The sequence below is a fragment of the Sebastes fasciatus genome, chromosome 23 (genome assembly GCF_043250625.1).
Source record: "Sebastes fasciatus isolate fSebFas1 chromosome 23, fSebFas1.pri, whole genome shotgun sequence".
NCBI lineage: Eukaryota > Metazoa > Chordata > Actinopteri > Perciformes > Sebastidae > Sebastes > Sebastes fasciatus.
Window position 1 is genome coordinate 6,642,390 of NC_133817.1, and position 16,396 is coordinate 6,658,785.

The 16,396-nt window shown below is 39.3% G+C and overlaps 1 protein-coding gene across 2 annotated transcripts; it reads right to left on the reverse strand.

Moving 5' to 3' along the window:
• Nucleotides 1–1,047: 1,047 nt before the first annotated feature.
• On the reverse strand, nt 1,048–12,640 carry LOC141761702 (FYVE, RhoGEF and PH domain-containing protein 4-like). Of its 2 annotated transcripts, none has more exons than XM_074625261.1 (16): nt 12,353–12,640; nt 7,910–8,050; nt 7,215–7,785; nt 6,618–7,098; nt 6,353–6,498; nt 5,223–5,379; nt 5,002–5,140; nt 4,778–4,836; nt 4,461–4,604; nt 3,704–3,876; nt 3,528–3,558; nt 3,359–3,442; nt 3,132–3,257; nt 2,898–3,029; nt 2,655–2,795; nt 1,048–1,567 (listed from the first exon to the last, which is right to left on the reverse strand). In XM_074625261.1, the coding sequence occupies exons 1-16, from the start codon at nt 12,474–12,476 to the stop codon at nt 1,253–1,255; spliced, it is 2,964 nt and encodes a 987-aa protein (XP_074481362.1). In that variant the 5' UTR covers nt 12,477–12,640; the 3' UTR covers nt 1,048–1,252. The 2 variants fall into 2 exon arrangements, with proteins under 2 accessions (XP_074481362.1, XP_074481360.1); XM_074625259.1 differs by having other exon boundaries at nt 7,910–8,053.
• Between the last annotated feature and the right edge of the window lie 3,756 nt (nt 12,641–16,396).

Genomic DNA, 16,396 nt, shown 5'->3' on the forward strand with positions numbered 1-16,396 from the left:
ATTTAGCACCTTTAAGTTTAAACAATGGCCTAATTACACATCCAGCGAACATAAAGAAACATTAGCATTCACATGGCGTTGTGTTTTTTGTCTTTTAGCTCTGCGTTGGGTCTCCACCAACTCTAATAGCTTTTAGCTGTTCGACTTTCTTTACTAGCAGCTGCTAACTTTGTAGGTCTCCTGTTTAGCGCTGGATAGGTAACAGTCAATTTATCGAAACATTTTGCCGAAAATAACAGTCTGCTGACGCTGTAAACACGGTTGACGAGAGTAGTGAGATTGCAACCATACAGTTAAAATGCTTCATAAAACCATAACTAGCTAAGAGGCTTAAATATCTCCATGGAGCTGCACAGATTAGCGATAATTCTCTGCAAGTTTGTCAGCGACTGCTTTCACATTCCATGTAGTCATATAAAAAAGAAAATACTCATTAATGCAGCTTTAAGCAATTTTTCCCCTTTGATGGGACAGTAATGATTTCAGCCTGCATACCTCCATAGATCAGGTACAGTTTAGCAATTTTGTGTGGAACAGCAACGTTTGAGGAATTTCTTTTAGACCGACCAACATTACACAACTGCAATGTTAAAATACATGTGCTGAAAAAGACGAATTCTATTGAAATGTCATTTAAAGTCAGTCATATTGTTAACCTGGTGCTTTTTCCACACACACACACGCGAGCTATGATGTACTCCTACAACAAACTAATGGTTATTATTCTGTCATTTTATGTTTTACAGTGATCATTTATCTTTTTTAAAAGTATTGTTTATTTAGTTTCTTTAGCTGTTAATCATTTTGAGTGTAAATATTCAATTGCTGTAACATCATCTGTGAAGAAATGGGGTCAGTTGAATGTGTTTTATAAGGCAATTATGATCCCACAGAGCCTCCTGTGTATCACTGAAACCCTCATGCAATTTTGTGTTCAACCGTCCGCTGTAAGAAATCAACATATTTTCACCCCCACATCGCATGGCACCTTAGACCACGTGTACAGAGCTAAAGCAACCATGTTTGTAGTTGAAGGGATAGTCCGACTCATGTTAAAACACCTTCACTTTATTTATTTTACTGTAAAACCATTTCAGAAATAAAGTGCATCGCCACTTGGAAGGAAAAACACAGTTCTCAGTCTGAATATTCTTATTAACAACTTTTACATTCCTGATTCTAGATTTCATTCATTTTATAAAATGTCCAGTTCAAAGCTCAACATCTGTTGTGTGGCCGTCTTCTCAAACATTCAGCAGTGGTATTCCTGGTGTCCAATGATGATAAATTCCTCACCACTAGAGACGCTTCCGTCACTGACGTTACCATTAATGTAACATCTGGAGCCATTGGTGATGATGTCGTAGCTGTTGAGCGTGCACTGCCTGTCGGTCGCAGCATCTTTCAGAGCAGTCAGCCAGCTCCGTTTGAGACCCGAGCCGGCGCAGAAGAAAGTGTGGGTGCTTTTAGATTGTCTTAAACAGAAACAAGGCTGACCCTGGAGATCCTCGGGGGAATCCTCCACACTGCTGCCCAGTAGAGGGATACTGGACATGGGCTTCACATCCTGGAGATATGGAGGAGTGGGGAGGGGGGGGGGGGGGGGGGGGGACGACATGTCTGTCCAGTTTGAATGAAGTGTTTTACGCTGCTCCGCTACGTACAGCCGATCTCAACATAAACAAAAATACACGTTGATGATGGCGCAAGCTGCACGGAGAGGGGGGCATTCGTACTCGGGCAGCTTGGCGGAGGTCTGCGCTCTCCGAGTGCCATTCTAGTTTAATAATTTGTTTGTAAAACACAAAATGTCGTTTGCATTGAACTGAATCTGTAAAATTGAAAACCAAATAAAGACATTTTAATTTTTTTTTAGAATGAAGCGGCTTTGGACATATGGGGAAAACCTGAAGACATGACTAAAGAAACTTAACAAAATGCAGGGCACGAGAAGTTACCAAATGGTTTGAGGACAATGAAAATGATGTGAATTGTATATCATGGTCCTCACATTAACCAGATTTCAACCCAAGTTGAAATTGTGATTTTTCTACGGTAGATTTCTACGGTTGTTTGACAGCGCTCTCCACCACCATCATAGGACACTTTATATTGATTTTGTTCTTTAATTTATCACCAACAGTATCTGTGTATGTAGCCAGACACTTGGGAAAGTAATGTTACACTAAAACAAAGCCAAAGGGCATTTGCTGTAGGTCCAGATTTAATGCAGCTGAAGATGGATTCAAAGCATGAGGACTTCAAAAGAATATTGTAGTTTTCTGTGGATATGTAAAATGTTTTGAGATTCATTAGGTTTCATTCATAAAAGAAGCAGGAGCAGCTTTAATCTAACCTTTTAAAAAGTCAGAATCTGTTTGTGTAGTTGATTGCACAACTAGCCAACAGCTTTACAATTTCAGCAGGGTTTCCCTTTTTTCCATGAGAGAGCATGATGCAGATGGTGACTGTTGTGTTGTGCGTGTTTGAGGGGGAGAGACTGTGGGGACATCTGTCTGTGACAACATCACATGCATATCCTATAGAAACAGGCCCACCCGAATAACAACGCCATACAAAACAGAAACGAAGTGTTTGGCATCATTACTCCAATGGTTGCATTGTTACATTATTCTTCATCACAGAGATCCTACCTGAGGAGCGGTGTACAGTTGGAGGACCGGAGGTTCAGTCAGGGGGATAACAGACCATACGTGTTGCCAGGTGTTGGGGTTGTCACCATACAGCAGGAAGCCACTCATTACGCAGTCACTAGACACTGCAGATACCTCCGACTGGGACATACAAGAAAACACAACGCGGTTAAAGACTTACGTCCATGTTATGTTGTATTTTATGCTCCTAAAAAAGACCTTTAGAAAACACACCAGACTCACCTCCAGTGTCCTCCTCTTCTTTCCCTCCACCCTCTCGGTCAGGATGGAGTAGCAGGATTTACACACTTTGTTCAGCTTGTTGCCGTCATACTCTAAAGCCACTTTGTTGTCTGAACACTTCCAGCACACCACCTGGGGGAGCAGAGAAACCATCACTGTTATCTTGTACCTTAAAAGAGCTTTTCTCTGTTTATTTGCGTGTTCAGTATTAAGACGTCACGTCTCGTCACTCACGCAGCCACAGGCTCTGCAGTGATGTCTTCTCCTGGTGAGTGCGTTGAAAGGCTCCTGGCATTTCATGCACACGGTCACCTCGTTGTCCCTGATCCAGCGAGGGGCGCGTCGGCCGAGTTCCTCGCACTGTTAAAACACTTGCAAATCAGCTGGGATGTTGTTGGAGTCTTTGCATAATTTTCTGAATAGATTATAAATACATACTTCTGAAATATTATCAAACTTACTGGTTCTTCTACATTCAGCTCCTTAGAAGCCAATTTGAAGGTTTCATTTTTCTTCTGAAACACATCAATGGCTCGCTGAATTACCTGGAAATAAAACTTGTTTTTAGAAAACTCACTTTTCTAAATTCATGTAATATTTAAACACTGAATAATAAAAATACCCCGGTACCTTTATCCACTCATCTCGGTCTTGTTCAGAGCTTGAAAAAACAAATGAGTAAAAAAGCAATTACACATTTAATGCACTTACTGTAAATGTGCTGAAATTCAATAACACGATTATGTTCACAGACGACAATATGTTGAGTAATTTAACACTTTTACTGCACACACACACACACACACCTGGTCTGCAGCTCAAGGGTCTTCTCCTTTCCAGAGACCTGGAAGGTGTATGGGTGGTCTTCATTGGTGGTCTGCTGCACCTCCATGCCATCCACTCCGATCCTGCAGCGGACAGTGAAACGCTGCCCAACTAGGCTGAACTTTGGATTGCAGCACAGCAGGAAGTTGTTGAACTGTGAAGAAAAACACCATAATTCACAAGGTTACTTTTATGAATTGTGATTAGGGCTGTCAACCGATTAAAATATGTAATCGCATTATAGTCCATAGTTAATCACGATTAATCACATTTTTAAATTGTTCAAAATGTAGCTCAAAGGGAGATTTGTCAAGTATTTAATACTCTTATCAACATGGGAGTGGACAAATATGATTGCTTTATGCAAATGTATGTATATATTTATTATTGTAAATCAATTAACACAAAACAATGACAGATATTGTCCAGAAACCCTCACAGGTACTGCATTCAACGCATAGAACCAGTTTTGATTTAGTTTGGAGCGTTATTTACAGCAGGAAGCTAGTATGACATGGTTGGTACCAATGGATTCCTTTGGTTTTCTAGTTTCATATGATGCCAGTATCTTCACAACCTCCGAAAGATCAAATAGTGGCCAGGTTCAACTGCAGCCAGTCAGATTTTGAAGAGGTTAATTAAGATAGAGGGGTGGCTATATGCACATTCAAAAGGTTTTTGGCAGATTAAGGATCATTGTTTAACAAAGATGTTGGTGTGTCTGCATCCGTTTCTAACCAGGAATAGGTGCCTCTCCAGGGCAGATGCGTTCCTGGCAGCAAGCTTGAACAGACGACCTTCCCTGAGGAACTCGTTGGTCGGGTTGACCACCTCCTCCTCTCCGACCATCTCGTAGATCTCCAGCAGCCGCTTCAGGCTCTCCTACAGGGAAGGAAAGAGAAACACTAAAACACATCGGTTTGCACAATAATAATAACATAACAATAATAATAATAACAGGATCACGTTTGACAATATAATACCGTTAATGTGTTGTGCGAAAGTGATGATATCTTACTTAGCACAATGGTAAATGGTGTGTAATGGTAACGTACAGCTTTGTGGATGGCGCTGTTTGAGTGGGTGGCTGCCATGGAAATGGTCTGCAAGGACTCTGCAGGAGGAGACAAAGGAAAAGGTTCACTCTGCTTGTTACAGACACAACAACCCATCAGAGACAGACGGGCACTTTATGAGGGGAAAAAGGTGGACCATCAAAACCTTACACAAGCACACTCGGAGCAATTAAGCTAGTAATAATGGTACAGCATATACGTACTGTGAGCAAGATCATAATCTGGGTTATCCTTGGGCAGTTTCTTCAGGTAATCCCTGAGCAGCATCTCATAACGTGGAACCCTCTGGACCGGTTCCAACATGTGGTGCTGCAGGGTCAGGCTACCACAAACCTCCTGACTCTAAAAACAAGACAACATCACACTCAGACCTCTGTACCTTTATGTGCATAGTATTGCACATACCCTACTGAGTATGCTTTACCTGTATGTCCTGGACGATGTTTCTGAAGGCAGAGGAGCGTTCAGTCCAGGTCCTCACCAGCTCCATGGCCTGGTCAAAGTTACTTACGTAGTCTGCGTACATCCTCAGGAAGGGTGCGTGTTGCACCAGAACCGTACCCAGGCCCGGGCTCTCACACCTACACGTAGAGGGTAAAGTGTTGACCTTTTATATATATATATATATATATATATATATATATATATATATATAGTTTCTCAATTTTAGGGGACAGAAAATAATATGAGAAATGTAGAAGCAATCATATTTAATGTTTTGGTAGCAAGTCCTGACGTCTACTACACAAAAGACTTCGTTCAGTCGTTCAACGTTCAGCATTTGCCCCGCTGATGCTCAGCCAGAGCTGCACTGCAGACTTGCTTGTTTGCTGCCTTCAGTCTGGTATTCAGCAAGTAAAACATAAGCTCAGTTGAGGTCAGGTGACTGATTTTAAGGGGAGACACCCCAGGTGAATAGGGTAGAATTTGGGACTAATAGATATCACCATTAAACTTCCCCGGTTCATTTCTTTCTGAAGTTTTCTGAAATTTTATGTTTAAATATACAAATGAGGAATTATTTTATTCTTGTTCTTGTACTCTTGTTTCATTTTGTTGCCATATTAGAGTCAAAAGTTTTTACAGAGGGAATCTTGGATCTCTTATCACTCCACAAATCAGAAAATACTGTCAACAGCAATTAAAAAAATCTATTTTTACCATGTTTTTAGGAATAAAATGTGATATAAATCAGGCTTTGAATGATATATGAACAGGCCCCTCTGTAAAAACCTTCAGAAATATAGAACGGAATGAAACTGGACAGTTTGGTTGCTACTGAAGTGGAGATTTCTGGCTCAGTCGGAGAAAAACTTGAGAAAACAGCCTTTAGATACAAAAATGATATTCATCCTGCTACCACAAACAGCTGCGGCATCATAAGTAAACCTCACCCCTATCATGTTTAAACAATGAGACAGCATGTACTTGGAAGAAGTGTAGCAAGTAATGCGAGTGTCACATAGCAAGTTGATTTTCATATACAACTTTTCCATACTGTAACGGGCAGAACGGGTCTGAATGGAGTCTGTGTTTATGACGTGAAACACCCACCAGTGGCTGATGCAGCTCTCCAGGTCAGGCAGCAGAAACTGGCTGTGGAAGGAGTAGATGGAGGAAATGTTGGAGAAGATATTTCTTATCACGTCGGGAGGAAACGAGCCTCGGCCCGCCTCTTCTGTTAGGCGTGAGCAGAACACCTGTGGTGGGAGTTAAGAAAGGCACGAAATGAATTTCACACTTGATCCTACACAAAGAAATGTAAACAAAGAAACAAGCATTTTGGTGGAGGAAGCCACAAACAGATGACCACGCTGACCTGGTCCAGCAGGTGGAGACGAGCCACGTAGTGTCTCTCCGTCTGCAGCAGTTCATTGGCTATACTGTACAACTTCTGCTCGGTGTTCTCTTCATCTTTTGTCTCTCCTCCTCCTCCTCTCTCCTTCCTCGTCTCCTCATCACTTTGTTCACCTTTAGACTCCTTGCGAATCCCATCATCTTCTGTTGTCGCCTCGTTCCACTGGCAGGTGGACTTGGAGCCGTATCGTATACGCATCTTGCCTTCTTCCGTTTTGTCATTTATTCCCTTCCCGTTTACCACCGGGCAATCTCTCCCCTTCACTATGCCGTTCATTTGTCCTGGAGAGTGCTCTTTTTTTCCGATGCTCGATAGATGGTTTTCACTCACGGCATGATTGAGTCTGTGGTGAACCGGTGCTTTGATGGTGATGGCTGGCACGGTGCAGTTGATGGATTGCGGCGGTTTCAGAAGAGAGCGTTCAACTTTTTTGGTGGGAATCCTGCAGAAATAAAGTGCATCTATCATTGAAAGAAATGACTGGATGGTGCTATACATGCTACGGAAAGGTATACAGACAATGATGGTGCAGAAACAGACCAAATAAAAAAACCCAACCTGCTCTCGTCCATGTAAACAATCAAGTCGGGCACGCTCAAAGACTTCCCCGCTCTCTTGTCTTGTCCGTCTGTCTTGCTGCCTGGGATCCTGTGCAGTCCTAGCCAGGATTTAGAGTTCTTGGCGGGGCTGTAGCTCCCCATCCTCCCCTGTACAGGGCTGGGGGTCTGCAGTAATCCTCCGAGAGGGCTGAGGTTCCTCGGGGACAATTTAGCAGGGCTGTGCCCTCCTTCCCTCGATGGGCTACGGCTCCGAATGCCTCTTTTGCCTGGACTTGGAGATCCTAAAAGTGGACTGCTTGTAATGTAAGAAACCCCCTGAGTGAGTCTGGCAGGGCTGATATGTGCTCCATTCAAAAAACTGTTCCCTCTTCCTCTGATTGGACTAGGGGAGCCTAGACAGTTCTGCGCTGGGCTGACACAGGAAACAGAAACTCCGTGACCTCTGTTAGGACTCTGGTCTTGCTCTGTGCCGTTAACTGGTTGAGGTAGTGATTTTCCTGTAGTGGGACTGAGGGCTTGAGCTTGTCCTGCCCTCAGAGGACTCTTGAGGTGAGCTGGTTTAGGAGGCACTGCATAAGAGATAGCATTTATGATTATAGTACAATGTCTTGCAGGTACTGTATAGTCCACAAATGCAACTTAGAGTAATAGACTTGCATAGATAGCTTTTATTCTGCTGGACTTCATGCCTACCTTGTGGTTTGAGAGGTGATCTTTTCGCTGGGCTTCTTTCGTTGTCTTCCTCGGCACCAGGTTTAGCGTTTGGTTCTGATCCACAGTCTCTGTCACAAGCCTGGCCACAGCTGTACGAGCCGCTAACTCCACTGCTGCTCACTACTAAAAGAAATACACGGTTACTATAAACACATTTTCCCCCACACTGCATGGCAATGTTTTCTGTACATAGTACTTCTTTCATAGGTTTTATCATAGTTATACCGGGTGAAATATCTAAAATACACAATGTTAAAGGGGACCTATTATGCTTTTGTGATTTTTCCCTTTGCTTTAGTGTGTTGTTTAGTTTTTTGTGCATGTACAAGGTCTGCAAATTTGGTTGCACCATTACAAAAAGTGGAAAAAAATCTAAATGTCTTGCAAAATCATTGTACGCAAAGTTTCCAACTAAAATAAAATGACCTAGCTTTGAACTTTGAGGACCTATTTTGTAGCGTCCTTAGAAACTACACACAACATTTGATGATTCAGAGGTCATGTTCCTCTTGAGCCTTCAACTGCTAAGAAATGCACACACATGGAAAAACTGACCTTACTGTAGTGTTGCTAATCCCTTGGTTGTGTACTGTTACTGGTCAAGTGTTTCATCTGCACTTTAACAAACATTATTAGGGCTGCAACGATTACTTTAATTGTTGATTAATCTGTTTGGTCTATAAAATGTCAGAAAATGACATGAAGATGACGTTCTCAAATATCTTGTTTTGTCCACAACTCAAAGATATTCAGTTTACTGTCATAGAGGAGTAAAGAAATAAGAAAATATTCACATTTAAGAAGCTGGAATCAGAGAATTTTAACTTTTTTTTTCTTAGAAAATGACTCGAACCGATTAATTGATTATCAAAATAGCTGGCGATTGATTTAATAGTTGACAGCTAATTGATTAATTGCTGCAGCTCCAAACATTATCTTGCATCTTGTACTTCTATAAGCACTGCAGGTTGTTGCCGTACAGTATTATGCCTATCTATTGCTGTATTGTTTCCTTCTGCCTGTAGGTATACTATCCTGCATGCTCAATCTTGAACCAAAGACTAAATCAATTAGTTTCTAATTATTATTTAGTCCAAAAGTACAAAATGTTCCATGTGAGGATTACTTTTTGTCTAGAATCAAAGATGAAATGGATTATTCTTGGTTTACGCTGGTTTTGTATTTTATCTAACACGGATCCTCAAAAAAAACAAGTATGCATGTTAAACACATCATAGTATTCACTGCGGTTTCATTACTCTCTGAAATCTGACTGTTCCACTGACATCTTTACTTCACAACAACAATTTACTACTTTCAAAATTGTGTAACATTTTGTTTTCTTACCTGCAATTTATGTCCAAATTTATGTAATTATCCATAACTTGTATAACAAAGTAAAGTTTTTTGCTGTTCACTCTTGGCTCTGCTGATGTGACAAATGTGCTTGTCATGTGGAGAGGACTATACTTTCTCAATACTTCTGCTTTCTCACTTCTCTCTTTTCTCCAACTTTTAACCAGTTTTACATGTTATTTAAGGTCTCAGAGCAACATTCAGCACTTTTCTGAATAAATAGAGTACTATCACTCCCACTACAATCTCGTAGTTGTTAGACAGCACTGATGTCTAGGTGGAGGTGGAGCACAAAAACTACAAAGAGAAAGATGCACGTTGGAGGCTACAGCGATAGGTGACTGCTTTTTAAAAATATCCAAAAGCCTCTACCATTTGAGTTTGTTCATTTTAAAAGAACTGAGTCCAGGGGAAGAGATATTGTAAAATAAAAAAAATAGGCTTGAGTTAATTTAATATAACACGCTTTCCTGTTCTTAATCCACTGGTCACTACTCCCAGCCAAGAAATAGTCTGGCACATAACCCCCCCATAAAACTACAACATGCGACTACAACATTAAAAGGTGCAAAATGCGAGATTGGGAGCATTTCTATTGCCTCCGCACGGTTCTCAACATGGCGACAGCTGAGCGGTCGGCTTGTATCCAACAGTGCTAACTAGGGATGACGCAATACCAGAAATTTAGTAGTCGTTACCAGCACCAGGGAAATGCTACGATTCTTGATACCCAATTCAGTAACTAGCTGCAACTTTAAAAAGGACTATGAAAAAAAAGTGTCTTTCCTCAAATGTCGAACTATTCCTTTAATGTTTTCAACTACATGAACTGAATCCAAAAAGCACGACTGTGTGTGTGTGTATATATATATATATATACACACACACACACACACACACACACACACACACACACATTTATACATATATATATATATATATATATATAGTTTTGAGATGTCTTTGTCTCAAAGTTTTAACACCCCTCTTGCAAAAAAAACTGGCAGTTATTTTCATCTTAAAATGTAATTAATGGCCTTACTTTGTATGTTTTGTATGGCTGCTTGTTTCAACAAGGCTCAAACCAAAGTGCATTATAGGTCGGAGAGATGGATGACACTATTGAATCTTGCATCTGACAGTACCATTGGAGCAAACATACTTCTCTAATCTACACAGATAGCTCGGCCTCAATGGGGGGAACAGAACGGCTTTGTGTGAGTGTCTGTGTGTGTGTGTGTGAGAGAGGGATTGACAAATGCCGGTGGTCTCAAGACACGCAGGCAAAGTCCAGGCTGAATCAGGGGAAAGAGATTTCACAGCAGTAATCCAACAATAAGATAAGAGGCTAATAGGCCAACTGTGCAAAAAAAACATGCATGCACACCAAGTGCAATACATACAATGGCATTATATTAACAAGCTGACTAGGGAAACTAAAAAAAATCATTTAATGATGTATACCAACACAACAAGTCTGTCAGCTTCCTTTATCACCCTCTGGTTGGTGTGACAGCAGACACATTGGAAAATATTCAGACAATATTTTGATAGTGTTTCCAACCAATATCCACTCATATGCATTCTTAGTTTTGCACACAAATTCAAATAAAACTCACCATCCTATCTACTACTGGTCACTTTTTATGCACTTTAGCAATGTAGTTTGGCCTTTGCTAGATAGATAGATAGATAGATAGATCGTAACTTTATTAATGCCGAGGGAAATTCGGCATCACAGTTCCATAGTGAAAAACATGTTATTAAAAAGGCAGTAAAAAAGTTAGTAGTGCAAAGTACAAAAAATATACCAGATATACAAATACAATGAGATGAAGAAAACTGTTAAAACTGAATATGGTGCAGGGTAACAGCTGTGATACAGGACTATTAAAAAAGTGAATATAGTGCAGAAGAGACTGTTAAAAGTGAATATAGTGCAGAAGAGACTGTTAAAAGTGAATATAGTGCAGAAGACTGTTAAAAGTGAATATAGTGCAGAAGAGACTGTTAAAAGTGAATATAGTGCAGAAGACTGTTAAAAAGTGAATATAGTGCAGAAGAGACTGTTAAAAGTGAATATAGTGCAGAAGAGACTGTTAAAAAGTGAATATAGTGCAGAAGAGATTGTTAAAAGTGAGTATAGTGCAGAAGAGACTGTTAAAAAGTGAATATAGTGCAGAAGAGACTGTTAAAAAGTGAGTATAGTGCAGAAGAGACTGTTAAAAGTGAATATAGTGCAGAAGAGACTGTTAAAAAGTGAATATAGTGCAGAAGAGATTGTTAAAAGTGAGTATAGTGCAGAAGAGACTGTTAAAAGTGAGTATAGTGCAGAAGAGACTGTTAAAAGTGAATATAGTGCAGAAGAGACTGTTAAAAAGTGAATATAGTGCAGAAGAGATTGTTAAAAGTGAGTATAGTGCAGAAGAGACTGTTAAAAAGTGAATATAGTGCAGAAGAGACTGTTAAAAGTGAATATAGTGCAGAAGAGACTGTTAAAAGTGAGTATAGTGCAGAAGAGACTGTTAAAAGTGAATATAGTGCAGAAGAGACTGTTAAAAAGTGAGTATAGTGCAGAAGAGACTGTTAAAAAGTGAATATAGTGCAGAAGAGACTGTTAAAAGTGAATATAGTGCAGAAGAGACTGTTAAAAAGTGAATATAGTGCAGAAGAGACTGTTAAAAGTGAATATAGTGCAGAAGAGACTGTTAAAAAGTGAATATAGTGCAGAAGAGACTGTTAAAAGTGAATATAGTGCAGAAGAGATTGTTAAAAGTGAATATAGTGCAGAAGAGACTGTTAAAAGTGAATATAGTGCAGAAGAGATTGTTAAAAGTGAATATAGTGCAGAAGAGATTGTTAAAAGTGAATATAGTGCAGGGTAACTCCAGTAGCTTAGTCTATGAAAGTGCACTGTGTGCATTATTATCTGTTATGGAGCCTGCATTGAATGCAGACAATATTAGAGCCAATATAAGCCAAAAAACTCCATTATTAATCTGTTTTGCATCATTATTTTTGATTAGAATAGAGAAAAAAGCTCCTCTTAAATGAAAGGTAGCTCACCTGTGTGTGAGCTGAGACAGTCCACTGCAGCACCTTTGACCTTCCTTCTGACTGCCACTCTTCTGAACTCCTCTGTCTCTCGGCTGTTCAGAGTCAAACTATTCCTCTTTTTCAGGTCAAACATTGTTACAAAGTACAACTTCCACCACCTGCTGTTTCTGCAGAAAAAAACAAACCAGTAAATTGTTATCAGAAAGAGAGAGAAGAGGGGAGCAACGTGTGCAACTGTTTTCACTATTTCACGTGTTCAATCAATGCCACTATCCTCTCTGCTGTTGTTTGACAAGCCACGCCCCCAGACAAGCCCACCTGAGGCGCTGACCAATCAGATGGCGCAGACTAATTGCATTGACCAATCAGATGCCACTGACCAATTAGATGGTGCACAGTCAGTTGAATCTGGAAAATCAATGAGACTGATGAGATCTGGAGCAGTTTAACACTTTAACTCTGATTAAAAATAAATTATTGTAATCTCTACATGAGCATGCATTAAATTACAGAGGAACTAATATCACTGTTTATTTCTGTTTGTTATTTAGACTCATTTCATTTTTACTTTTGGTTAAGTAAAAGTGTAAAAATGTCTTTTTAATTTAAACAAATAAATGTAATTAAATTTAAAAAGTACAATCTGAATCAGCTTCTTACTGATGTTTTTTTTTTTTTTTCCCACTCACAATGTTGTTTGAAGAAGTCTTTATAGATATTTAAATCAATATCCTCCTCAAAAACACTAACCACACACACACACTTGTCTTTTTTGATATATTTACTGTATTGTTATTGTTGTTATTATATATATCTTGTCCTAATTGTTTTGTTCAAGCTGTTTGTGGAGGTGCAGGTTGGATCTGATGGATGTAGCAGTCTGCTGCCACCAGGAGGCACCACACTACATGAAGCATGCTGACTGTGTAGTTGATGAGCAACACTGCCTCTGGGGTGGATGCTCCATCTGAGGACAGAACACAGAATATACTGAGGAACTGTATTTTGCTTTTTGTTAGTTTTTCAGCACTGATACAAGTTGTTCTGTCACTTGCATCAAAATGTGACTGATTACTTAAAGCCTCTCTTAACATCTCGTTTTCAGTTCTCACCTGTTTTCAGGTACCAGAAGCCCTAGCAGCACACCTGGTCAAATCCTCAATTAGGATAAAGTGATTCATCGAATTAAAAGAGTTGGTCTTTTCTGTATTAAATCAACTTTTGTTATGAATATAGCTCGTCTGTTTCGTCAACATAAATATATGTAGGTGCGGACTGAGGACTGAGGGCTGCGGTGCTCGCTGTATGTGTGTACGTAAGTGTGTGTTTGAGAGGAAGAGACAGACAGAGAGGAACAGAAGTTAGACTAGGAGTTATTAATGACGCTGCTTTGTCAAAGAGTTGTTTCTCACTACATGCAAATGTGCAAATAAGCCTAACACAGTTTTGTATTTAACTCAAGGTCCATTAGCAACTAAAGGATGCAACATTTCCTTTCCTGTACTTAAGTACAAATTCAAGTAACTTTACTTGAGTTATTCTATTTTCTTGTTTAGGCAACAAAACTATAACTTCTTTAGGTTTAGGCAACAAAACTATAACTTAATTAGGTTCAGGCAAAAAAATACACTTGGTTAAGTTTGGGGAAAAACATTGTGTTTTCAGTTAAAATACCTACAAACACAAAGACAACTACACGTTGGTTTCACACGGGTTGCAAAATCCGGTCTCCAAGGTGAAAACCCTGTGTTTTGTGTCCCATTCATCCTCTGACCTCCTCCCCATATGGAGTTTCACACTGTCTATACTACAGCGCCTGACTTCTTCTTTTGCTCCTGCCATAAATACTACAGTCACTAAAGGTCACTGTCGTCTTCTTTTATACCTTCGTTTGGTGATCTACCGTGTGAATAGACGATAGAACCTACTAGGTGCTGCAATAGGCCCCTAATGACCCACATCTATGGGGCTTATAGCGACTGATAACACCTATTTAACAGCCTGACAACAGTCTAAAAAAACATTTTTGATATACTGGAACCAGATTTAGAATCGCCTTCAACGGCCAAGTATGAATAAAAGGATTTTATTTCAGTACTTCTCGTATACACTGTGTCATGGACAAACATAAAGTAACAGACAAATATACTGAATGCTTTTGTCTAGTTCTCTGCATTAAAAGACCTGTAAATCAATTTATCAGTGGGAGTGGGAGGTTACAGTCCTCTGTTTTGAATGTTGAAAGCAGGGCAACCCCTCGTGTTTATATTTGGATCACAATTGCATCTTTAATGTCAGAGATTAATGTGGTCGCCGGGTCATGAATCAGATCTAAAATTCCATCAAAAACAGTCATCCACCGTCATTACTGCGGCGATAAACAACTCAACCACCAGATAACTGTTGAAGTACAGAGCCATTTGTGATTTTATATGAAGTAATCGACGGATCTTGACACGATCCCCCGTCCTCTGTCAGGGTGTTTGGCGGATAATGGCTGCATTGTTTTTGGATTCATCAGCAAAAGCGGGCACTTGTTCTATTTTTGAAAAACCTTTTATGCCGGTGTTAACCATGCATGGGAGTATTGATGTCAGTGTCTGAGATGATTGGGTCACTGGTAATCAAACACAGGTTAATGCTGTGCGTCATACCTCCCCTCTTGATTTTCATTACGTTACCCAGAATAACCCTGCAAGAAGACAGAATGTGATCACAAATATAAAGGATTTATTTGTCTATGAAATAAAAGCACTGATTATATTCAATATATGGAACATATTTTTTTAATTTTCATTGATAAAAAGTGCTCTTTGAGGTTTTTGTGGATGCATTTCAGTAGACTGTGGAGTCCTTGACCATATTATGGAAACCACGCTGCTTTGGAAATCAATCAAGCTACTTTTACTTTAATTTAAAGCCAACTAAATGCCACAAACACATATTTAATTGTTAACATAATGCATAGATTACTTGCACCTTAAATTGACATTTGTGAGGGGGAGCCCCGGAAAATGGAGGTTGACAGCCTCCATTATTGATAACATTAAGGGATCACAGTTAATTAACCTGACTGCATTTATTGGACTGTAAATGCTAAGGGTTTTAATTAACTACGTAAATACGTACATATTTCACCTAAATTAATAATTTTCCTGAAAAATCTGCTGTCAAAATGCACATTAGTGTTAATTTTTTCATTTTAATGTCTTTAACTAAACCTTTTCATGATGCAAAATTAAGATATATGATATAAGAAACAACAACAACATGTAAAACAAAATATAAGAATCACTGATATATCTAAATCGTGTGAACGACTTAACTTAATCTATGTTATCTCCATCTGAGTAATAGAGTTTCAGTTCATTATTGACAAAAATGTAGGGCCTAAATAATTTATGAGATATATCATGCGGGAAAATATAGGCTAATGTTTTCTAAAAGTTAACTTAGAGCAATAGTTTGACGTTTTGCTTACTTGCTTTTTTGCAAAATCTACCAATTAACACCTTAAAAGGCTCACTAAATTAATACATTATATTTTACTTATCTAATCTGTAGATTAAGGCGAGTTAGCCTATGTGCAGGAACATTTCTTGGCTCTAACCCAGGGGTCGACCTTTACTATCAAAAGAGCCATTTTAGGCAAAGAAAAAAAGAAAATATCTGTCTGGAGCCGCAAAATGTTTGAGCATTGTGATGAAGGTAACACAGTTTATAGTCTAAGTATATAGTATATAAGTCTAATGCAGTGAGGGCCAAAGAGACAATGTACGACGGAGTATTAGGGCCACATTGAGAGAAAAAACATCTGAGATTTACAGAATAAAGTCTGAATATTACGAGAAAAAAACTTAATGTTACGAGAATAAAGTCAAAGTTTTACGAGAAAAAAAGGCGTAACTTTTCGAGAAATAAAGTCCTAATAGTACGAGGAATAAAGTCATAACTTTACGAGAATAAAGTCATAACTTTACGAGAAAAAAAGTCGTAATATTACGAGAATAAAGTCATAACTTTAATAATGTGGCTTGAAACGCACAAAGATAG

Excerpts from the sequence above, each read along its gene's own strand:
- LOC141761702 (XM_074625259.1), bottom strand. The coding sequence starts at position 12,476 with ATGTTTGACCTGAAAAAGAGGAATAGTTTGACTCTGAACAGCCGAGAG. Across the intron at positions 4,837-5,001 it reads AGATTATGATCTTGCTCACA|AGTCCTTGCAGACCATTTCC; the intron begins GTACGTATATGC and ends CTCCTCCTGCAG. Across the intron at positions 4,605-4,777 it reads ACAGCGCCATCCACAAAGCT|GAGAGCCTGAAGCGGCTGCT; the intron begins GTACGTTACCAT and ends CCTTCCCTGTAG.